The sequence below is a fragment of the Hemiscyllium ocellatum genome, chromosome 17 (assembly GCF_020745735.1).
Source record: "Hemiscyllium ocellatum isolate sHemOce1 chromosome 17, sHemOce1.pat.X.cur, whole genome shotgun sequence".
Lineage (NCBI taxonomy): Eukaryota > Metazoa > Chordata > Chondrichthyes > Orectolobiformes > Hemiscylliidae > Hemiscyllium > Hemiscyllium ocellatum.
The window spans coordinates 26,689,072-26,714,665 of record NC_083417.1 but is presented as its reverse complement, the minus strand read 5'-3'; the positions used below and the strand labels follow the sequence as shown (position 1 = coordinate 26,714,665).

Below are 25,594 nucleotides of genomic sequence, written 5' to 3'. Positions count from 1 at the left end.
CTCAGTTCCACCCAAATAACTTCCCTGGATGTATTCCCAGGAGTACCCTCATGAAGTATAGCCGTAATGCTATCCTTTATCAAAAACGCTACCACCTCTCCTCTCTTGCCACCCTTTCTATCCTTCCTATAGCATTTGTATTCTAGAACATTAAGCTGCCAGTCTGTCTATCCTGGAGCCATGTCTCTGTAATTGCTATGATAACCATGTCCCATATTCTGAACCATGCCCTGAGTTCATCTGCCTTCCCTGTTAGGCCTCTTGCATTGAAATAAATGCAGTGTACTTTATCAGTCCTACCTTGTTCTCTGCTTTCTTCCTGCCTACTGTGACTGTTTGACTCACTCCTTTTCCTATTTGTACCAGTCTCAGATTGATCTCTTTCCTCACTATCTCCCTGGGTCCCCCACCCCCACCTTACTAGTTTAAATCCTCCGGAGCAGCTCTAGCAAATCTCCCTGCCAGTATATTAGTCCCCTTCCAATTCAGGTGCAATCTGTCCTTCTTGTACAGGTCAGTTCTACCTCAGAAGAGATTCCAATGATCCAAAAATATCACCCGAGCACCAGCTCCTCAGCCATGCATTAGTCTGTTCTATACTCCTATTCCCGTCCTCACTAACACTAAAAATGGGAAATAATCCAGATATTACTACCCTCGAGGACCACCTTTTTAAATTCCTGCCTATCTTTCTATGTTCTGCCCATGCAACCATTTAACAGAGCATTTTGTTCTGGCTGTATATTACAATCATAAATTAGCAGGCTGCACAAAGGTTGCATACCCCCCTCAATGGAAGCAAGGTTTATTGTATATTACAATCCTCACACCGCTTTTTTGGGGTTGTCAAATTTTGTACCTATCAAAGTGAAGACATAATTGACAGTACATATTTAACTGTTTCAACCATGGCACAGCAGTTAACGATTATTATATGCCACTCTGAATATTGCAACTAAGCATTACTGTATTTAAAATTCATTCATAGATTTATACAGTGCAGAAAAGGCCCTTCGTCCATTCAGTCTGCACCAACATAACTACCACTAAAAGTACACCAATCCCAATTTCCTGCACCTGTCCTATATCCTTGAATGTTATGACGGTTTAAATGCTCATCCAAATATTTTTTAAAGATTGTAAGGTATCCAACCTCCACTACCTGCCCAGACAATGCATTCCAGATTCTCACTACCCGTTGAGTGAAAAAGTTTTTTTTTCCCAAATTGCCTCTGAACTTCTTGCCCCTTACCCTAAAACTATGCCCTCTCATGATTGACCCCTCAACCAAGGGGAACAGCTACTCCCTATTCATCCTGTCCAGTCACTCATAATCTAATACATCTCAATCATGTCCTTCCTCAGCCTTTTCTGCTCCAAAGAAAACAATCCAATTCTCTACGGTGTCTCTTTATAACTCAATTTCTTCATCCTCGGCATCATCCTGGTGAACCTCCTCTGTACCCCCTCTACTGTTAACACATCCTTCCTGTAGTGAGATGACCAGAACTGTACACAGTACACCAGCTGTAGCCTATACAACACCAATATTATTTCCTTGCTCTTATACTCAATACCACGACTGATGAAACCAAATGTCCCATATGCCACCTGAACAATCCTATACACATGCACTGCTGACCTTCAGGGATCTGTGAGTAACTACCCCAAGATTTCTTTATTCCTCTAAGCTACCCCACTGCCCTGTTATTCAGCAAATACTCCCTCACCTTGTTTCTCCTTCCAAAGTGCATCACCTTGCATTTATCAGGGTTTAGTGCCATTCGCGCATCTGACCAACCCATACATATCTTGCTGTAACCTGCAACCATCTGTTTCGCAAGTAACTACTTTACCAATCTTGGTGTTATCTACAAGTTTGTTTAACTTTCCCTTCGCATTTTCATCTAATATAATATATATATATATATATATATAAGGTTCCCAGTACTAATCTTTGTTGTATGCCACTGGACAATGGCCTCCAGTCGCTCAAACAATCTTCTACCATTACTCTTTGTGTCCTATTACTAAGCCAGGTCTACCTTGTCAAGTTTCCCTGAATTCCATGCAATTTAACCTTCTCAATCAATCTCTCACGTGGGACCTTGTCAAAAGCTTTCCTAAAATCCACATAAACTACAGCAACTGAACTTCCCTCATCCACACAACTGAGCACATTTTTAAAACTTCTAACAAATTTGCTAGGCATGACCTCCTTCTGACAAAGCCATGCTGATTATCCCTAATTAACACATATAGAGTCATAGAGATGTACAGCATGGAAACAGACCCTTCGGTCCAACCCGTCCATGCCGACCAGACATCTCAACCCAATCTAGTCCCACCTGCCAGCACTTGGCCTATATCCCTCCAAACCCTTCCTATTCAACATATCTTTTGAAGTGGTTATTAATTTGCTCCTTCAGAATTTTCTCCAATAGTTTCCCTACCACTGATGTGAGACTCATCGGTCTGTAATTTCCTGCTTCATTTCTACCACCCTTCTTTAAAAAGTGGAACCAGGACCAAGATCCTGGACTTTTCAGATAACTTTTAGAAGTAAAAGGACTGTTGTCCAGTCCTCTGGGACTTCCCCTGTGGCTAGAGCGGAATTAAAAAGTTGCATTAGAGCTCCTGCAATTTCCTGCCTCGCCTCCTACAGCAGCCTGGGATGCAAATCATCCAGGCCAGAGAATTTATCTGTTTTTAAGCCTGACAAAACCTCCTATACCTCTCCATTTCCTATATCAAACAATGCAAGTTACTCACAGTCCCTTTTCCTGAATCCCATACTTAGATTATCCTTTTCAGAGTGAAGACCGAAGAGAAGTATTCATTCAACACCCTTCCAGTATCCTGCGGCTTCACGCACAGGTTGTTCCCTAATCGGGCCTTCTCTTTCCCTGGTTAACCTCTAGTATATTTATGAAATACATTTGGTATTTTATTTTTAACAATGCCATTTTTAAAAAAAACGGGCATTACAATTTTTATGCATGTTAAGTGGTTCTATCCCATACTTCTAGGATTGATGAAAAGTCATGTATACGTCTATGATCTTATTGCTTTGAGTTATTCATGATCCTTCCTTGCTGAATTTAACAACTTTTTACATTAGCAGCTATGTATGATTAAAATGCTAGTCATCAATTTGCAGACTGTCAGCTCATCTTGTGGTTCAATTAAAAAGCATCTTTAAATTTAACTTGTAGTTTATATCACTAACAAAAAAAGTAAATCACTGCCATGTAAGGTTTATACTTTCGGTAATATTAACTTAAGGAATTATTCATTCTTCCAAGGTGAGTGTTCAACAACGAAAAAAGACTTATCCCTCATGCATCAATCTATATGCACCATCATTGAGGCTATTGCTGACCTCAATAGAGGACGATCTACCCCTGACATGAGTTGACAGAATGCTACAACAATATAAACTGTGGTTTAGCAACAGACATATATACAGGTTGTTCTCACTTTTCTAAAAAGAAATCTTCCTCTTTAAAGGGCATAGTTGAAGCAAAACATCAGTAGCCTAAAAATGCATATGATACACATGGTATTGTGATGAATTCATAGATTAAATAAATTTAAAATCACACCATTTCAAAAAAAGGTAAAATAGAATACCGTGAGTGAAAAAAGACCTACATTTCCAATTCTTTTTTGATTTATTTGGCAACACAAGTTTGAATAAATAACAAAAAAGCTTTTGCACAGAGGGATTGCTGAGAAACTTTGGGGTTCCATAAAGATTCCAAAAATTAACACATAGACAAATATATTTCACAAGTTGGATCTTCTATTTGTAGTGACATATTAGCGTTCACAGCCCATAATTCACTATGCTGACATTAAATTTCTGATTCTGTATATATTTTACATCACAGGTAAAGCAAATAACAAGTGCTGAAATTTAAAGAATCTTATAATTATAAGGTTATTATAATAACACGATTATAATCAAATAGAATAAATCCCTAGTGAACATAACAATTTTTGAGTTATTTTTTGAATTCAGCAAATTATTGTATTCCTTCCATCCCAATAGAACTGATGTACATGCCTCCTACTGACATCTAAATTGATTTAGACATACAACAGCAATAATTCCAGCAAATGCAGAATTGAAAATATTTCAAACATGAAAGCTAAAATAAGGTTACTTTGCAGATTAAGGCCTAAAAGGTGAGGGTACAGTAAATATATCTACCTGTTCTTGGGCATCTTTGTGCAGCTTTTTGGTGGTATCCAGCTCCTCTTTCAGCTGTTGCAGGCAGCTCTGCTTTTGTTCCAGCTTAGCTTCTCCTTCTCTCAGCTCTGCCTGCAGATGGTAAATCCTTCTTTCCTGTACATCCAACTGTCAATCCACAGACAAATTATAGATTCTAAATTTTAATACGTTCAATTGTAACACTGTTAGACTAATAAGAAGTCAAAAAGGAAATCTTCACAGAATCACGATGTTTTATATTTGGAGACTATTCTTATGTCATCAGGAAGCCAATATGGTGGCACTGAGCAGAAAAGCCAATACTATTGATGTCCTTTACAGCCCAGTCTCAAATCAGCTTTGTCCATTCACCTTCCTGTAATACACTTCTGCATTATAAATCATTTGCTTTAGGGTAAGAGGACAAATTAAAAATATTTAAGGTACCTCAGTTGTTAACCCATCTCGTTTCTCTTGTAAAAGGAGGACCTCTTTACGGAGATTCAGTATTGTACCATCACGTCGCTCGAGCTGGAAAAGAGTTCACATTTCAAGAAAGAATCCACGAATGTCAACCAATGAGCAATTAGCAAGACAAGACAAGATATTGATCTGCTAAGAAAACCACAGCCGCAGCCATACAGCTAAGCAAGGTCCCATTTCCCCAGCTCTGCATTGAAAGGTAACTCTTCATTAGCATCTGCCCTTTATTGATCATTGTTAAGTATCATAAAACCTGTCTGAATCCACAAAATCGAGCAGGCGCTAAAATAAGTCAGTCAATGGCTACTACAGCTTGGCTTAAGTAAGAGATAAAATGAGAAATCTCTTTAATAAAAAACAAAAGGATCAGTTGTTAATTCCATCTGAACAGCATTCAGAATAGATCCTTTTGTACAATTAAAGCAATACATGCAACTTAAATTAAAACAGAATCAAAGCTGGCCATGTTCGTACAATGTGATTGCGGTATGTACAATAAACTTAGTGATTTTTTTTATCTGTTCTCTCTGAACAAATGCACTTCCTTATTATACATATAAAATAGGTTTGTCAATATGGATTGAGTCACTACCGAAACACAAAGCAATCATTAAGCTAGATGAATGGACAGATCAAAGTTTGGAACAACCAGATTTGAGATGGTAAGATATAAACCAGTAATGACAAACCATATAGGTACAGTATTCTAAAGGAATGAAGTAGTGCCTCCATCTTAAAATATGCTTTCAATTAAGTAGCTAGAAATGTTTTAAAAACTGATACTGTTCTTACACAGATCATTTTATGCAGAAATTACATAATTGGTGTACAGAAAGTATTAAATGGCATAGACAAAAACATCTTGAATATTATTATGAATCAAGCTAATCAAAGAGAATACATATTAAATTAGTAAGTTTTTAAAATCACAGACAGTGATTAAAATTGAAATGATTGAGCTGGAAAGGCAGTAGAACCAAAATATAAAAGAAATTCAAGATGTAGTTAATAGCGAAACAAAATATTAGAGGGATTACCTGAATATAAGAGCAAAGAATTGCTGGAAATCTAAAACAAAAACAGAAAATGCCAGAAATACATAGTAGTTTTTGCAACTATTTTCTTCTCTAGAGATGCTGATAGATCTGTTGAGTATTTCTCAATGTTTTTTAACTAGGATACTTGAATGAACTTAGAGGTTTTCTTATTGTCCTTGCCTTTTCTGATGTTCTGATTGAAAAAAAGGTTATTATCCACGTAATTACTTGAATTGGTAACAGGATCAGGCATATCAGATGCCGAATCTGACCAGGATCAACTATGGAGACTATGGTCACAGCAATGTGACCATGAGTTGACTCTTTCAGCTTACTACATTTCCATCCTACTTTATTTCATTAATTTTAAAATACCACACTTCCTCATTTGACAGATGGCAGAATTAGAGGGATTAAAAATAATTTAAATTGCTGTCTACTGAATAGTGGAGTGCTTGATTGATAAGAGAACATTTGTATACGCAATATTCATTTTAAACTTTTGTTAAAAAGGAGGGATCACACATCAGAAGAACAGCTAACTTGCAAAAGTTCTATTTTCGACAGTCTATAAACAATAGTGTTACAATTTCACCAAGATTATTAAATGCACTTTCAGTCATTGAAAATTAATATCTAGAACTGCACAATTCAGTAGCAATTCACAAAATATATATTTAGTTCTTATTGGTGTTAATTCCAGGACCAATCTCAAGGTTAAAGCACATATTGCCAACTGCAAACAAAACTTGTCATGCTTAAATGCTTTAACAGACTATGCTTTAAAAAATGACTATAAACAACACAGAAATCTCACATACTTTGTACTGTAATGGACCTTATAGAAAAAATATTGATTGCACCCTTCATCTTTCTCAGTTGTAAACATTCATGCGAAGTTCATGAAAGGAGACATACCATCTGAATGTTCCAGGATAGTGTTTTAATCAAGAAGTTGTTGTCATCCTACCAATAACCAGTGGTCAAAATATTGTTTTGACATTTTTCTTTATAATCAGCGAATGCTCTTTTGGGAATGGCATATCAGTTATACTCAAAATAGCCTAAATTATTTCAATTATGCAGTCGTAAGTTAGTTTCCTATATAAGGTGGAACTGTTTCAGTTTAGACATTCTACTCATCATTAGATTCCATCATGGAAAACTACTGTGTTTGCAGTAAGATTTCAGCTGTTCTTTCTTCTCACATGGCCTGCAGAGAATTATATCAAATATATGATTGTCTTCAGTGCAGTACTTTTCACCAATAACATTCAAAATTCGGCAACAATTACAAAATTACTCAGCACATAACCAAATGACTTCTAATTTGCAGCAGAATTTAAGGATTCTACTTAGTAGGTAAACCACTGCAGCACTGGGAAATAGGGCTAGGATATTTTAACTCGCAGGTCTCATCACAGTCTCACAAGCATATTTTTACCCAATTTATTGACATTACATGTTTGTGGATTGCAATTTCGTCAAAGTTTCACAAAAAGTGGCGAGTGAGATAATTAATATTTTGGTGATTATGTGATTCAGGGAAAGTCCCATTAGATTAGAAGTTAGCAAACTAGCTCTTTATTCAAAAAGGAACATCTTTTATGCTTTTGACAAGAACATGGCAAGCATCTTGCTAGGCATTAGTGAGTTGCTGATTAAGGGGGATTATGGTCTATTAACATCTGGTTAACAGACCAACCCACTTCATTAATATCCAGCTTCTTACCTTACTAAACATGCCAAACAAGCTAAGCATTGAGAAATCGCAACATAGAAATCAGAATGGGTACATAGCAGCTTCAGCTCCCTGTTTGCTCCATAGTACCTCGATGTTGAAAACTGAGTATCAACATCTAAGGGCACATACCACGGATACCAAACATATGCACTCCACCTCATTAGTAATTTGTATGTGCCTACCTCCAAGAACTCTCATGGCACCTCTCTGAGTTTCTGTAATTCAATGCTAGAGCAGTAAATATCATTGGAAAGCAGCAGCAAGGACATTTTGCACTCAAGGACACATACTCAGCTTAGACTGGACCAGACTCTTCACTTGGTATCATAGCTCTCACTCTGAACCTACCTGGATGTTCACAGTGTGCCCAGCCCCCCTCAGCCAGAGATACCAGGCTCAGGTTACTTCTGTCTCACCTTTCTATTTAGCATGGACACAAAGCCAGAAAGCTTGTCATGGCTTGTTAGCAGGCCTCAGTCAAGTCAAGGAGGATAGCCTTTACTCAGACATCCTAACACAGTAAGTCAATGGCAGCCTCCAACATCAGTCCAGGGGCTTGAACACAGTCAGGCAGTCACCCGGGATGGTCAGAGTGAGGATCCTCCCTGCACCAGGATGAGCAACCAAATGTTAGGCAGCCCACCTCCTTTCATGATACCTTCTGCATTACCGTAAGCTGTTTCGCTCTGGAATGAGAGACACAAGTACGGAAGAGGAAAGTGGGAGCACGGCTGTTACTTATGGTGCAGTTGGGAAGGTGCTCCAAGCAAGTGAGCAGAGGACTTGCAGAGTTAGTGATGTCTGGGGTTGGGGGTGGTGACAGCAAGTAAGGGAAGATGTTGTAGACAATATTGAGGGTGGTGGAGCATTAGCCTTGGAGGAAAGAAGATAGAAGTCTCAGAGATGTAAGATATCAGACAGAAGATGGTGGCAGTAATGCTGGTTGTGTGGAGAAGGGCATTGACCTTCTTTTTACCGAGATAGGCATTCCTTTAGTTGACTAGACTGCTCTAACCTGGGTGACAAGACTTGAACAAGACTTGTGTGGTCACTACCGGCCTCCACTGCTGGGGGAGAAGAAGTCCCATCTATGCCTCATCCAATCCCACAGGACTCAAGATGCCAACTTTCCCCTGTCTGCCATGTCCAAGGCGAAGTCGGAAACTGTGCAGAGCAGCTTTGGAATGACAGTTCTTGTCCAGGTGTACAGCGGGTTTTTAAAGATAGAGTGAGCACAAGTGATGCCAGTTTTTCAGTAGATATCCACTAAACGGTAATTAGTTCTTGGAAGTGCACATAGTCAAAGGGGACTAGAACTGGACATGAGAGACATCATGTGAAGAGTCTAGGCAATTAGGGAAGTACACTTGGTAAGATATGGTGAGAAATTTCGATGGGACTCACAGCGAGAATCCCTCTAAAAAAAACTTGACAGAACTTAGCTCAATGAAAATGTAAGATTCATCCTATTTTCTCATATGCGTCAGTCAGCAACATTTGTTTTTCTAAGCTGCAAATAGTTTCTGGTATCTTCTTACCTTTTTAAAGCAGTGTTCATTTTCAATCCATAGTCCAAAAAGTAGAAAGATGTAAAATGAAGAATGACTACATAGCAGTAGGAACACTTAAGGAACCTTCAGCATAGGACCATCAAGAAAGAAGTAAGTGTAACAGCCATAGCTGCAGTACAAACAGAACACGTTACCTTTGAATTTCCTTAGAAGGGGAAGAATACTCTATTCAAGAAAATTCTTTCTAATTATTCATGATGGGAATCAATTTTGGGTATTTAATTGGAAAAGAAGAGATATTCCTATGCTTTAAATGAAGGCGATAAACCAATAAAGATATTAAGGGACCCTGGGGCAAGTAAATCCCTGCTGCTGGTTAACAATACCATTTTATTCCAGGGAGATTAATGAAGGAGAAGTTGTTGATTGGAGGTATACAGAGAGATTTAAAACATTCCAATTAAGTTAGATTATAGAGTAAGGTAGCAAATGGAGAAGATGTAGTCAGATACGTGAGACAAATATCTGTTGAAGGAACTGGTTTTATAGAGTTATAAGGTTTGGAAACAGATTCTTCTGCCCACCATGTTCTATGCTGACCAACAAACACTGATCTACATAAACCCCATTTACCTGCACTTGGTCCACTGCCTACAATGCCCTGGCACTTTAAGTACTCATCCTGATGCTTCTTATCTTTGGGTGGCTGTGCAAAAATGATGTTACAAGAGCAACATTCTTGATGAATTAAGAAACAGAGTTAACATTTCGAGTCCAGTGATGTTTCATCAGGAAAAACTACTTCCAAAATGACAGTGCAAAAAAAAAGTTAATTTTTTTAAAGATATGCTTTAACCAAATGAATATAATCAGAAAAAGACTTAAATTTTGTCACAAACATTCAAATAAATAAATAATAGTTTGGGAATATATCAATTTGCATTTTCAATTTCAATGTGTTATGGAAAAATGGCAGCAAACGTCAAAGATCAGGATTAGAGCTATTATCTATATTGTCCTAATGATGGGAAAAAAGGAATTCCCCTGTTACTGTTTGCCATTAGAGATGTTCCTAATGAGTCGAGAGAAGTGAATATAAGGGCTATTTTGGATTTCTCAATGCTTAACACAAAAATGAGGAACTTTGTGCTACAGTTGCACAAGTAGATTTTAATCAGAAATGTGTTCCAATGTTCAACTCCATGGTGGCTCCTTTGATAGATTTATTAAAGAATGCAAGAAATTTGAATGGAGAAAAGAATGTCAGATTATGTTTGACAATGTGAAGGTTGTGCTGACAATTGATTCAGGTTTAGCAGCACAGAATTATGAGTAGCCATTCAAACTGGCTGTTACTGCCAGTACCTTCAGTGAGCATGTCATTTTACTACAAGAGGATGAAATGTGGATTGAATGGATTGTCAGTTATTTTTCAAAGAAACTGAATGACTGTCAACAAAAATACTCAACAGTACAGAAAGAGACACCAAGTCATGTGTTGGCTCTACAACAGTTTATATACCCAGAAAATGTATTTTTATGGACCCAAAATCCTTTGTTTTTACAGAAATTCGAATGAGATCCTACAGTTGTTTTGTTGGAGGTTAATCCTATAATCAGACAATGTAAAAGTCACTCACATGCCCAAAAAGCCCATATTATAGTAGAAGGTTTGTCAAGAGTATGTGTAAAGGAAAGCAAATGTTGTGATTCAAATAAATTTATGTAAAATGTGTTTATTATAAAACTCATTGTATACTCATCGTAAATATTCTGTTACAATCAATGTAACATAGTAATCATGTTAAGAAAACCTTCTTGACAGGAAATGAAAATGCCTTGTAAGGATGCATTTCTTTTTCTGGGGGAGGTTTTGTTGATAGGTGTACTATTATATATATTGTGAATTTTAACATTCATTGTTTAAAGGGACTGAGTCAGGCTCAGTCACAAGAATATGATTGTGGCTGTTGGAGATCAGTCATTACAACTCAAAGTCAACTTCGCAAGAGTTCCTCAGTGTAGTGTCCAAGACCCAAACATTTTCAGCTGCTTCAAGAATGATCTTCCCTGCAGAGTAAGAATAGAGTGGAGATATTTGCTGATTATTGAATAAGGTTCAGCACCACTTGCAACTCCTGAGGCACTGAAACGATTGTGTCCAAATACAGCAACACCTGGACAATATCCAGCTTGGGGCTGACAAACGACAAGTAACATTTGCATCGCACAAATTCCAGGGATGACCATCTCCAACAAAGGACAGAATTTCACTATTACATTCAAGAACATTACCATTGTCAAATCCTTTCTAAATCAACATCCTAAGCTTTACCATTGAATAAAAATGGAATTGTGCTAGCTATATAAATACAAGAGCAGATTAGAAGCCATGAATTCTGCAGTAAGTAACTCACCTCCTGATTCACCAAAGTCTGTTCACCATCCACAAGGCACAAGAATATAATGGAATCCTCCCCACTTATCTGGATGACAGCAGCTCCAACAACACTCAAAAAACTTGACAATATTCAAGACAAAGTAACACACTTGATAGGCACCACATTCACAAACATTCACTCCTTTCACCACTGATGTCAGTAGCAGAAGCGTGCATCATCTACAAAATGCACTGCAGAAATTCACCATAGTTCCTTAGACTATTACCATCTAGAAGGACAACGGCAAGAGATACATGGGAACACAATTATGTGTAAGTTCCCCTCAAATCTACTCACCATTCTGACTTAGAAACCTATTGCTGTTTCTCAGTGTTATTAGGTCAAAATCCTCGAACTTGCTCCCAAATAACATTATAGGGAACCTCCACCAAATGGACTGCAGTTGTTCAAGAAGGCAGATCACCATCACCTTGTGAAAGGCAACTAAGGATAGGCAATAAATGTTGGCCCAGCCAGTGACTTTTCACATGAATGAATAAACAAAAATTCTCAACATTGGAGACATTTGAAAATCCAATCAATGCAATAAACTTCACCACAACACTCCATGTACTAATTTCTTTAAAAGAGACACAGACCCCTCTTTTATTCAATAATTTCAAATCCTGGCGTGGAGGTCCCACTTGCTATGATCCCAAGTGGTGACACTATTTGACAAGTCAGATCTCAGAATGAAATCTGGCTAGATAGATTGTGTTTATTTTTGTGCAATTATTTAATGTAATGATTTGTCACTGAAACATATTCACAAGAGGCAGCAAACTTTCTTTAACAACAGAACTGAAATCTATGGCACATAATAAATTTTTAAGTATTGAAGACAGTTACAAAGATCTCAAAAAACAAAATTTCAACACATTTCCCATAATCACAGAGACTCAACTTCATAGAAATCACAGCCCTGTCTCAATTCTTGAGGGCTTCTCCTTTGCTGATTTCTCATGAACTGTCTAAACAATTTGATGAGTCTTTTCAAAGTCTGTCAACATAAACAGTTCATAAACTTGAGAATCTAAAGTTTCTCAGCTCTAATGACCTATAGATCTGTAATTAAATTCTTCTAGTTAAGCAGCTTTACAAACTGTATTACTCTGGTGAGGTGACAATCTCTGATAAACCTCGACCAGAGGAGAGAAACTAAAATTGAAACTAAATCTCGACCTTGGTGTCTTCTGAACTTGTGATAAAAGGCATACAGGTATACATAAATATCAGTTTCAGAAATTGGTTTCTAAATTAATGGCATACAAGGTTTATTACTTTGACGAAGCGTTATAAATAAAACTAGGTGGGACAATCAATCAAACACAACCAAAATGGTTTGTGAAAGAGAAATCATCTTTGCCAAATTTGATAGAGTTATTTGAGGATCTAATGAACAGGAGTCATAAAAGGGAATTGGTAGATGAAAGATATTTGGATTTCCAGAAGGCATTCAATAAGGTGCCATCTAAAAGATTATTATACAAGATGGGAGCTCATGATATTTGAGTTAGGATTAGGATGAGGGTTATAATAAGAAATGGTTAACACACAAAAGACAGGGAGTCAGGATTAATTTAGAAAGATGTAACTGGTGGAGTGCAGAAGGATCAACCCTAACATCTCAATTATTTACCATTAATATTAATGACTTGGAGGAGAGGGCAGGCAGTAATGTATCTGAATTTGGTGATAATACAGACAATATGTGGGAAGGCATGTTGTGTGATGAGGACACAAGGAATTTGCAAGAGGATAGAGGTTAATGTAAGAAAGTTTGAAGTCATCCACTTTGATATGAGATATCAAAAGGCAAACTATCAATTAAATAGAGAGGCTCCAAAAGTGCAGAACAGAGGAATCTGGGTGTTCTTTTGAGTGAAACCTTAAACGTTAACATGCAGGTACAGAAAATATTAAGAAGGCAAATGGAAGTTTGGTCTTTATTGAAGGGGGTTGGAGTTTGAAAACAGGGAAGTCTTGATACAACTGTGCAGGGTATTGGTAAGGCCTTTCCTGGAGTTTTGGTTCATGTATTGCAGAAAGGATATACTGACGTTGAAGACAATTCAAAAGAGTTTCAATAGGCTGATTTCTGAAATGAAGAGGTTGACCTTTTAAGAACGACTGAACAAGTTAGGCCTTTATTCAATAGAATTTAGAAAAATGGGAAGAAGAATGAAATACATAAGATTTTGAGGTGGTTTGACAGGATAGATATTGAAAAGTTGTTAAGAGAAAATGAAGACTGCAGATGTTGGAGATCAGAGTCGAAAAGTGTGGCACTGGAAAAGAACAGCACATCAGGCAGCATCCGAGGGGTGGGAAATTTGACATTTCAGGCATAACCCCTTCATCAGGAGTGTACTTTTGAAAAGTTGATCCCATGAGTGGGAGAGTCTTGAACTAGGAGAGATAGAATAAGAGGACATTCACTTTAAACAAAGATGCGGACAAATTTCTTCTCTCAGAGGTTAGTGAATGTCTGGAAATCTCTACCTAAGAGAGTTGTAGAGGTTAGCTTCCAGAAATTATTTGAAGAGGAGGTAGGTAGACTTTTGAAATGTTGAAGAGTTGAGGTCTATGTGGAGCTGGCACAAAACAGGAGTTGAGGCCTAGGGTAGATCAGCCTTGATCTTACAGAATAGTGGGACAGGAATGAGGGGCTGAATGTCCAACCTCTGCTCCTATTTCTTATGTTGTTATGTTTCAAGGGATACTTCATAGCCAAGCATTATAAAATATATGTCATCTTGTACTCGTCTTTATGCCTTAGAGCTGGAAGTGGCCGCATCCTTGTACACTCTTAACCAAGCTTCTCCCTGCATGTTGTTTGTCCATTATTGTCAAACACAAACAGAGAAAAATCCACTTTGTGAAGAATATGAAATAGTAAGATGAGGGAGGACTTGGTAAAGCATACAGAATGTGAAGAGAAACAAGTAGAACAAAGGTGACATGTTCACATATTGCACTACATAATCATATATTGTCCTTAATGTTTACAAAGGCATTTAAGTCACTCTCAGTTTCATCTTTAGCTATTTCATGGAGTATGTCTCTCAGTTTTTCTTAATATGTGTAGTACTTTACGCTTATCTGTATCACACTGCAACTGTCATTTTTTTTGCCTGGTTGCATATTATCTCAAATTTATTTTTAAATTTTTATTCCTTCAAATTATATTATCCCTTCTACTGTTGGCAAAATTGACCAGTATCTGTCGAGTTTCTGAAACCTGCTTTTGATGTCCATTCAAAGTCAATTTAAAATATCCTAGTACATCAGAGACAAGGTGTAAAGATTCAAGGTAAGTTGAATTTATTTCCATATACTCAGGCTGTGCGTTTCACTGAAAAACATTTTTTAAAATTGATTTTCACCAAAATTATTTTAAAAATCAGTATAAGTATCATTGGTTGAAATGGAAAAAATACTCACCTATCTATTCTCAACTAGTACAATTAATTCCACTTTTTGGAAACATATTGATTTTCAAGAATCATATTGGAATATAATTTATACTTTCCTGCTCAACAATGATTGCATTTTCTTTACCTCAGTTTTCAGTAGACTTGTGGCCCTGAAGGATTGAGTTTGGTTCTCTTGAAGTGTTGTGTGAGTACATCCAAGCTGTAAATACAAATAGACATACTTGAAAAACTACTAGTCATTTTAAAAACATTGCTGCAATAACATTGTGAATGTAAATCTTACGCCTGTACACCATCAAAGGATTGGCCCTGCTTTCTAATTGTAAGTACTTTTTGCAATATCTTACTGCATCAGATTTTCCAAATTATTAGTGCCAAATTCAGTCAGTCACTAGAGTGGGCACGGATCCAGTACGGCACCTTTTTTGTTATTCCGAAGTCTTTTTGGTTATTCCGAAGTCTTTTTGGGTCTTTGATTACTAGATATTTATATGATTTTATTTAATACCTTTTTTAAGTTAATATGTTTAATTAGAGTTATTTGTCAATTTTCTTAAACACATTAGACCAGATTTTTGTATTTTGATTTGTCATGAAATAAAGAATTCAATCAATGTTACAAGTTTATGCCACAAATCTAACAAACCTCTTTGCATTACTATCATATCTCAGGAGCATAAAGAAAGTCAATTTCTGTAACAGTTTTGAACCAAAAATAAATTAAGCTTGTTTATAAGAAAGCTTATGATTTCTTCTATAAATAGCTCATCTATAATAAAATAATGTGAGGCCTGAACTATCAAGTTAAACATTTGTACCTTACTTTCATCATCAGGATAATGTTTCAAAATGTTATGAGAAGAACATAAAGGAATCTCTTAAAGCTCATGAGTTAATCTGAGAAAATCTGTGTGGTTTTAGTGGTAGGTCATGTTTGAATGATTTGTTTTTGTGCCTGACAGACCTAGTGGTTAGGTAAAATGGTAGCGGATGCTTTCTGTTTTGATTTCAGAAATGCATTTGACACTCTGTCAAATAATACAAGTCGGATGGAAATTTATCAAAATTAAATGGGAAATGGCTAATGGTTGTTTAGTCTATGTGCTAAATTAGAATGTACTTGAGGAATTAGTGCTGGAGAGAGAACTTGAGGCCTTAGCACTCAAGTCACTAGTTATTTTAGCTGTTATATTGACACCTTCAATGCAAATGTCCAGCCTCCCACAAAATCTCTGACCCATCAGAGGCTGGAAGCTGCCAGTTAGTTAAAGACTGACAGCTTTCTACTACCATCAGTGGCATTGTGGTCATGATAGAGTTAGGGCACGACAAAGACTCTAGTAGGGCCTGGCTAAGTGTTGACTGGAGCCCGGATGAAAGATGGGGCAAGTTGATTTCTGGGGCCAGTCAGGGAAACTCTGTTGCTGGGGAGAAATGTCAATATAAAGGCAGGTGAGGTCCTCTATGAGGCCATCTCTTGCCAACCAGTGGATCCCGCCATTGGGCACATGCTAATCAGGTTGGTGTGGTCTGCCTTCAGTATTTGCAAGACATATTGTCCACATGTATCTAGTGAGCACTGATTGAATGATGAGTGTCATTTACCCTCTGGGTAAGAAGGCCATTCTTGACCTTTCTCATCCTAGACTTAATTGGGGGCTGTAAGGAAGGCAACAGGGTCACTGACTCATATATTTTTTCTGAATTATATGGTAATTCACAATTCCTCTGAACCTCCTAACCAACTGGTCGCAGTGGCGGGCCAGTCCCAAAATGCAGTGCAGGAGGCTTTCCCACCACAGGAACCCCATTGGGATTCTTTTCATCCAGTCCCATTCATATAGGCCACAGGTTGCCATCTGGGTTCATGGCTTCACCGCTCTAAAGGTTGTTGCCAAACAGTGGCAAAATAGTCCAGTATCACGAGATACCACAAGCTATAGACACTGCCAGTACCACATTAGGCCTAGACTGAAGATCATAACTGGAACATAGAGTGTGGATGAGTATGTTGGGATCACCAGGGTCACTGGGAGACCCCAGTAAATGAGAGGAGGGAGAGAAGGAGGGGGTTGGTGTTTGTGATCAACGTCAGTGGTATAGCTTCGAGAAGTCCCTCCATTGGACTCAAGATGCAGGAGGGGAGCTACTGCCACTCCAAATTTTAAGAAAGCTTAAATATTGTATAAATATTTTTATCAGAAACAACTTTGGAAATGCTTAATGATAGGCTGAATATAAAAGGGAAAGATGATATTGGATTCAGTTTCAGTCTTTGGTAAGCAGTTGTCAATGTTATTCTGAACAATTATACAGTTGCCTCTCAAGGTTATAAAAAATCTTTCCTTGTTTGTGTATTTTCTCTGCAGCATTTTTTCACAAAGTTATTTTCACCTTACACATTGATTATTCTTTTGTGACAGTTTTTCAATATATTTCGGAGAATAATCACTATCTCTAGTCACCCAAAACGTCTCTGTCACATATGTTTCTGTTAAAATAAGTATGTATATTATTCTTTTCAATTTTCTCTATACATTAGGTGCCATTTCACTAAAATGTGTCTTTCTGAGTAAGAAATTCAGAAATAGTCTTTGATAAACTGAATTTTTTCCAACTGAACACTGTAAAGATGGATGTCTTCAGTTGCTACCACAATATCCTCATCACCAATCTTCATCCCTCTCTCCAGCAATGTCTCAGGCCGGATGAATTTGTTAATAATCTCAGTAGGGTTGGACTGAGCAAGCCTCTCATTCATTACCTTTCATTACAGACGGCCAATTTCCCCTTCCATAACATCGCCCTTTTAAATATCTATTTCAGTCCAACTGTTGCTGAAATCCTCATCAATACCTTTGTAATCTCCAGACTTGATTATTTCTGCATTCTCAAGATATCAATCTGTTTGCCAAAAGCACAAAATTCCATTGTTTACATCCTATCCTGCATCAAATCTGCACCAGCAATACCCTACCACAACCTAAATTGATCTGTCGCCTATCAAATTATAAAAGCTCGTCCTTGTATATCCACTTCTCAATGATTTTAAACTTTTTCTATTTGATATAACATACAGAAGACATGCTTGTCTTTTGCTGTTGACACAAAATTATTAAATTTGGCAAAGGAAAGAAGCGCTTTCAGGAAGATATAGGTCAGCAAGTGGTAATTCAATTAAGACTCAGTAATACATTTTGAGAGATTAACAAGGCATAGGAGATACACTAAGGTTCAAATACATAATTCCTTGAAAATGCACATGCAAATAAATAAAGCCAGAAATTGGGAAATAGAATTGAAGAGGTAATAGCAAATTTGAGTAAACTATTGAGTAAACCACTTAAATAAAGACTATTCAAAGTTGAGGCAGCATAAAATATCTGGCTGGATTTTACAGGACACCACAGACTCTCTTCCCATCCCTGGCTAATAAATGGGGGTAGTGGAGTTTGCCCACAATTCTAACAATTACAGTGCATAAAGTTAACACAGGGAGTAGCATTAAACACTTTAGGGTGTGGCTCCTATTGCTTTCTCAGGAGCAAATTCCACCTTAGAGAGCTGCTGATCAATTGGATGCCCAGAACTCTGTACTCGCAGCAGTGCCAGCTGGAAGTGGTGGCCACTACTTTGGCTTCAAGTAGTCCAGACACACTGAGGAGCCTGAGGTTAGGGTTTTTAGTGAGGAGGAGGTGAGGGGCTGGGTTCAAGAAGGCAGGAGGTTCTAATAGGGTGGATGACCGTGTTTGATGGGAACACGAAATGTTGCCTCTATTGTGTTGAGAGGAGCCACAGAACAGTTAACCCCTCACCCTTCCACATGGCTGTGAGGCTAGTCGAATGGTCTGGTCTTCTCCTCGCTACAGGTAAAGTATCATTAGGGGTGGAATGATGCCATTTAGTAATCATAAATTACCAACTTAAGGGTTTCATCCAATCCAAGGATGAGTATCAAGTCTTGCATAGTGAGATGTGAGATTTGGAGTGGATTGATACAACGTGGAATATTTTGCTACAGAAGTGGCCAAATCAGAGATGATTGCTTTCTTAGAAGAAAATTGAGTAAATATATTGAGCAGAGGGAGATAAGTTTTGAGGAAAAACAGTAGTGAGATTCTCATCCTCTTTGCTCTTACGAACCTGCCTCATTAATATTCCATGGATCATGTAACCCAGCACAAGTTATAGTCACACAGCAGAGAAACAGGGCCTTTGACCCAACTCGTCCATGCTGACCGGGTTTCCTAAACTGAACTAGTCCCAGCTGCCTGTGTTTGGCCCATATCCCTCTAAACCTTTCTTATTCATGCACCTGCCCAAATGACTTTTAAAATGTTGTAAATGCACCCACTTCAACCACTTCCTCCGACAGCGCATTCCATTTTGTACCACCCTCAGGTCTCTTTTAAATCTTTACCTTCTCACCTTAAACCTCTGCTCTCTAGTTTTAGACTCCTCTACCCTGGGGAAAGGACACTGGCAATTCACCCTATCGATGCCTCTCATGATTTTATAAACTTCTAAGAGGTTACCCTTCAGTCTCCTATGGTCCAGGGAGAAAAGTCACAGCCTATCCAGACTTTCCTTATAACTCAGACCCTCCAGTTTCTGTAACATCCTTGTAAATCTTCTATACAAGCTTTCCATTTCAGAACAGCCTTCCTATAGCAAGGTGACCAGAAATGTACGCAATCCTCTAAATGTGGCCTTACCAATGTTTTGTACAGCTGTAACATGATATTCCAACTCCTGTACTCAACACTCTGACCAATAAAGGTAAGCATATCAAATGCCTCTTCACAACCCTGTATACCTCTAACGCCATTTTCAAGGAACTATGTACCCGAATCCCTAAGACCCTCCCTGTTTGACAACACAATCTTTGGACCTACCAAAATGCAACCGCTCTCATTTATCTAAATTAAATTCCACTTGCCATTCCTCAGCCCACTGACCCAGTTGATCAAGATCCCATTGTAATCTTAGATAACCTTCTTCACTTTCCACGATACCACTAATTTTGTTGTCATCCACAAACTTACTAGCGATGCTTCCTGCCTTCTCATCAAAATCTTTTATATAAACGATGAACAGTGGACTCAGCACTGATGCTTGCTGCACACTGTTGATATATTTTTTATTGTATGAAATGTGTTCTTACAATTACAAGAAAAAAAACAGTGCTTGTCCTTATATAAGTAATGGTTGGTACTTCAATGCCTCCTCAACTTGAAGAATTTCAAAGATTCTTTGGATAATATTTGCGCATAAATCAAGCACTCCAGTTGAGGTGAAGTTCCACTTTTGGCAGAAATAAAATAAAATTCAATTAGGTGACATTGTATTTCCCTATATTGCAGAGTTATTGCTGGTTTTGTGATTCTTATTCATACATGAGTCTGCTTGGTATCAAGTCTTCAAGGCTGAATTTGATGAAAGAACTCTGTATTATTGTTGTGAGAGTTTTCCCTTAACTACCTACCCTGCATCAGTGGTACACATTGTTCCAGAAGAACTTGTCACTCACCAGATATGCTTTGGAGCACCTGCATCCATGGCACCCATGTCATTTTTAAAAGGCTGAGATCTACCCAGTCAAGTGTTGGCAATGTGATGCTGTTGCTCACCAGCAAAGCAATGGCATAGCTACCACAAAACCATGCTGCTCAATACCCATACCAGCATGGCTAATATTCCACTGCACATGAAATCACATTAACTCACCCCTGTTGCCATTTAACAATGAGGTCACACAGTTTAACTAACCTTAGCTACATCCCATTTAAACACCCTCTCCAGGTCACTTCAACTCTTTGTCCACTGCCAACTGAAGACCCATGTCTTGCCATTGTCCTCGATGGGAACATCACCCATAGATAAGCAATTGCACAATTCCAATTGGACAATACTTTTTTATAGAGCCACCAACAAAATGAATAGATGCAGTAAATGTCCATCAAATGACTAAATGTAGCCACAGTTTGCAAATGCCTGCTTTTATATTTGCCACTCCAAGATTCCTGTAGATATGGATCCTGTGCTTTTGCCTATCAAATTGATTCTGTATTTGTCTATTCTAAGCTTTCACCATTAAGCTCTGCCCTGTTTCTCTTGCAGAGGAGTGCAAAGCTTTCTCCTTCAGACAGACAGTTGGTAAAGTGTTTTGAGCACTCCCTGGGTGTTATTTTTTAAAGTAAGGCAAAAGAACCATGAGTAGACCAGGTCAGTCTCACACAGCCCCAAAAGGAACATTGGTTTTGTTTTCAGTTAGTTGGTGGTTTTTGCTGGTTGCTGGATCTGAAAGCCAGAATCTGCTGCTGCTGGAGTGAAATACTTAGAGAGACTTCCTCTTAAAAATCAAAAGGGCAGATTATTTCTTCCGGTGTTTCTTTTTACTGGACTGGAGTAGGACAGTGTGTGAGACTAATAACTGTGTTGCTGAATTGTTTCTGCCAACAGTGCATTTATGCTTTGCTACCTATATTGAAATGATTGATAACTGGTGATTAAATAACACATTATCTTGTTAAGCATTTCAATAAAGTTATACCAATTCTTCTTCTGTTGTACTTTAACTGTGTTGTAAGAATAAAGTGTGTTTTGAATAAAGCTTAGTGGTGGACAAAACAAATCATTTTTGGAACACTGGGCCTTACACTTGTATTTTACAAAATACAAAACTTAGGGGCTAAGCTATCTCTACAATCTACTTTGGTGTTCTGGTCTGATCCATAACAGTGGACACCATCGGCAGTGTGCTCAGTCCGGTTGCTAGGTACTCCCCCAGAATCTCCATGTCTTGCTTTACCTTGCAGTACCCCGATAGCCTATTTCTACACACTGCTCCATGTGGATAGCTACCACATTCAACTTTTCCACCAACTCTCCTTCCTATGCTCTACCCCTCCACCCCACCAGACCCTGACATTACACCTTAATGCCTCTGAATTGTCTAGTTTCTACGTGGTGTCACAAAGCTAGTCCTTTTTTTCCTGAAAGCTGTTCCTTGGCTCAAGGAGACTCTGTCCTTGATTTATTTCAGAGGGGCAATAAGCCAGCCCAGACTCTGATCAGACTAGTTTGATACAGAGATGAAAAGGATTTTGAGAGGCCTTTTGTTTACATGTAAACAGACGAAACTTCAGGCCAAAGTGGTCATGCTTTAGAAGTGACCTGTAGAAAGAAAGGGGAGTGGTCAGCTCTTTAGCTAGCTGAACTGAGCAGTTTTAGTTCAGTCTTGAACTGGGAAGTTCAACAGGGAGCTGCATGGAAACTCTCTCTTTTTTCTGCCCTGCAACTTCAACCTGTATGTATGTGTTCCATTTATACTGATTTTTAAAGGGAGTTTGCTTATTGGAACTGCTGTGTATACTCGGAACAGCATAATTAAGTCTAGCTGGATAGGTTGAGTTTTGTAAGGATCTTTTATTCTGTTCTTTGTGTTTCATTGTGTAATTTTGTGAATAACCTTTTGACTGTTTTAAATCTAGTAGTCAATCTAGCTATCTTAGTTTGTGTGATATACACTGTACACTTACCAAAACAAATTGCAAAGTTAGGTCTAGGACTGCCTGCTCAAGAATGTTTTGAGTGGTTTGGCCTAGTCCATATCAGTGGTGTGTGGTAGGATCGGAAGCTGCATTTTAATGAAGCGAGGTATGCAGTTAATAAAGGTTGTATACAAGTAATAATGATCCTTTAATAGCCAAATTACTGCTGCTGAGTAGAAATCTTCCTTCAAAGCAGGGAACTAGCTTACAAGATGCAGCTTGTTGCTCCCGGTATCAAGACTGGCCTTGTTGGACTTCTTGCGTGATTCTGCCACATTTCTTACCTGAGCCTATATCATTTAGGCTGCCATAACTTCCTGCCTGTGGTCTATTGGTAAAAAAAACCACTGCCTTATGATATAGTGGGAGAGCTCCTCATATGTTAGCCCTTGTATTATGTACCAGGAAGATTGAGTTCTTATTGAGACAGATGACTTGAAGTTTATTAATAACATTAACTATCGGACTTAATTAGATTTAGATTACTTACAGTGTGGAAACAGGCCCTTCGGCCCAACAAATCCACACCGACCCGCCACCCACCCATACCCCTACACCTAACATACGGTCAATTTAGCATGGCTAATTCACCTGACCCGCACATCTTTGGACTGTGGGAGGAAACCGGAGCACCCAGAGGAAACCCACGTAGACACGGGGAGAATGTACAAACTCCACACAGTCAGTCGCCCGAGTCAGGAATTGAACCCGGGTCTCTGGCGCTGTGAGGCAGCAGTGCTAACCACTGTGCCACCGTGCCGCCCACGGTAAATGTAGCCTAGGTTTTCTGGTTACTGACTAGATAGATAAAAGATATGATAACTACAAGCAGCTGACTACAATTACTGCTGCTGCTGGTGAGGTGGGTACCTTTTTAACTGGAAGTCACAACTTGTGATGCCACCTAGCTTTCTAAAAGACACATTTCCTGTATGTTCTGGTATTTGTGCAATAACAGACTAAAACGCACTGCCACGTTTTGTTAATGTGGTACCAACATGTATTACTTTTGCATAAACATTGGCAAGCCCCTTGAAACCTAATATTTTTCCCAGCATGAACATGCAGCCAACATGAACATAAACTCAACAGGCAGAATAGTCTCATTCTATTATGCAAACCTCTTTGGGAATTTCCTGATGATTTAATCACCTTGCCAATCTTTGGTTTGATTTTCTTTCTCTACAAAAGTGTTTGAGCAGTGTTTTGAAATATTTTCTTGTGTTAATGGCATAAATCAATGTATTTTTATTATTACTTTTAGTTTTGGCTCTATTTCAGGCATATTGCAACCACTAGACCTTCTAATGCAAGCACTTTTTATGAGCAGGAATTGAGCAATAGAGGGGTATCACCAGATACTGCTGAGATGATCAGAAGGAAGTGGATGGAATAAAATACATGGAAGCATGATGTTATCTATCTTAGGACAAATTTTTAAAGGCGAAATATTTCTTAAATTGTGAGAAACTGAGAAATGTTTGCCAGCTGAAGGACCCCAGTGTCCTTGGACATGAATCACAGAACATTAACATGAAAGTACAGTGAATAATTGGAATGACAAACAGTATATTAACTTTTGTTACAAAGGAATTAGGGTACAACCGTAAAAAAAAAGTGTTACTAAAATTATAGAAGAAATTGGTGAAGTTACACATGGATTACTGTGTGGGTTTCTACCCCAAGGAAGGGTTTGCCTTGGAGAGGGTGGAATAAGGATTAACTAGGCTGGTTCGTATATAATTACAGATGCTAAGAGTACTGAGTACTAGTGATTACTCACTCATACTGATGATGGAAAGAATGCTCACCTGACAATGAACAGGAAATTTTGATGGATAAGCAAACAAAAATATAAGAGATTTAAATTTGAGTAGGCTATTCAGAGCTTTGAACCTGTTTTGCCTTTCAATAAATTAGTAAGTCCATTGGAATCTATTATGACTGGAAAATTAGAATGTGAAATTTCAATCTTTCCCATTCATTAAGTCGTCATTAGTCTCAGTTAGTTAAGGTGGGTGCTAGAGATGTCTTATCTACAGTATATTCATTCTTGCTAAGGTTAAAAATGAGGTGCCACCAGGAGTCCAAGATGATTACAAAACCAGTTTCAGCTTAATTTTAAGAATGTCAGTTTGTATCAAACCCTCATGATGTAATTTATTCAGACAATAACTAACAAGTGTTGAAGGTGGGATGAGGCAGAACTGCAAGATTAATCAAAACTCCTTGCAGTCCATTTTTGTACCATTCTTCTACACATGATGACTGAACAGTGTTGCTGTATCTAATTATTCAGTTGGTTTTCCATCCTGAGACAAAAGATTATTAGTGAAGATCGGATATAAAAAAGACAGTTCTTCACTGTAAGGAGAAATCATTGTTCATGGCCTTAATCTCAAACAGTTGCTTTGAAGTGTTTTGATCAAGGACTTTCCTGAATGTTGGGGTGATCTCTACTTATAAAAATAAAGGGATTAAATGATTGAATTTTATAATATATTAGGATGGTTCTAAATTGTTGCATGATAAATGATCATTTTTGATTTGACAAAGGTATGCTAGCATTAAGCTCAGTAAAACCAAATGTTGAACCTTCATTGCACAAACAAGCCAGAGGCTGAGGCATTGAGAGACTTCATTAATATGGTTTGGCATTCCCACCTCATTTGCTGGACTCACTATTTGGATGATTGTTTTAAAAATATGCCATACCCCATTCAGAGACAGCAGAAAAAAATGTCTATTCTGCAGTGGTTAAGCACAGAAGGTGTGGAGTGGAGCAATTTTCAGCTGGTCCACTACCAAACTTTATTTTGGAATTTGAGTTTTCTAAGTAAGTTTTCTATGTAAGATTAATGATCTGGATGAAGGAACTGAGGGTATTCTGGCTAAGTTTGCAGATGATACAAAGATAGGTAGAGGGATAGGTAGCATTGAGGAGGTGGGGAAACGCAGAAGGATTTGGAAAGGTAGGAGAGTAGGCAAAGAAGTGGCAGATGGAGTACAACGGAAAGTATAAGGTGTGAGGTGAAAATTCAGAAGTCTGATGTACAAAGAGACTTGGGAGTTTTAGTCCAGGGTTCTCTCAAGGTAAATCTGCAGGTTGAGTCAGTAATTAAAGACAAATGCAACAATGGCATTTATTTTGAGAGAACTTAAATATAAAAGC

General features: G+C 38.1%; 1 protein-coding gene across 1 annotated transcript in view; it reads right to left on the bottom strand.

Moving 5' to 3' along the window:
* Positions 1–3,882: 3,882 nt before the first annotated feature.
* LOC132824059 (kinectin-like) overlaps positions 3,883–25,594 on the bottom strand; it is a 337,358-nt gene continuing 315,646 nt past the window's right edge. The window contains exons 10-13 of the mRNA XM_060838325.1: positions 14,994–15,068; positions 4,664–4,747; positions 4,217–4,363; positions 3,883–3,912 (exon numbers count right to left, since the gene is read on the bottom strand). Of these exons, the coding sequence (XP_060694308.1) occupies positions 3,883–3,912; positions 4,217–4,363; positions 4,664–4,747; positions 14,994–15,068 (336 nt within the window). The remainder of the gene's footprint in view (positions 3,913–4,216; positions 4,364–4,663; positions 4,748–14,993; positions 15,069–25,594) is intronic.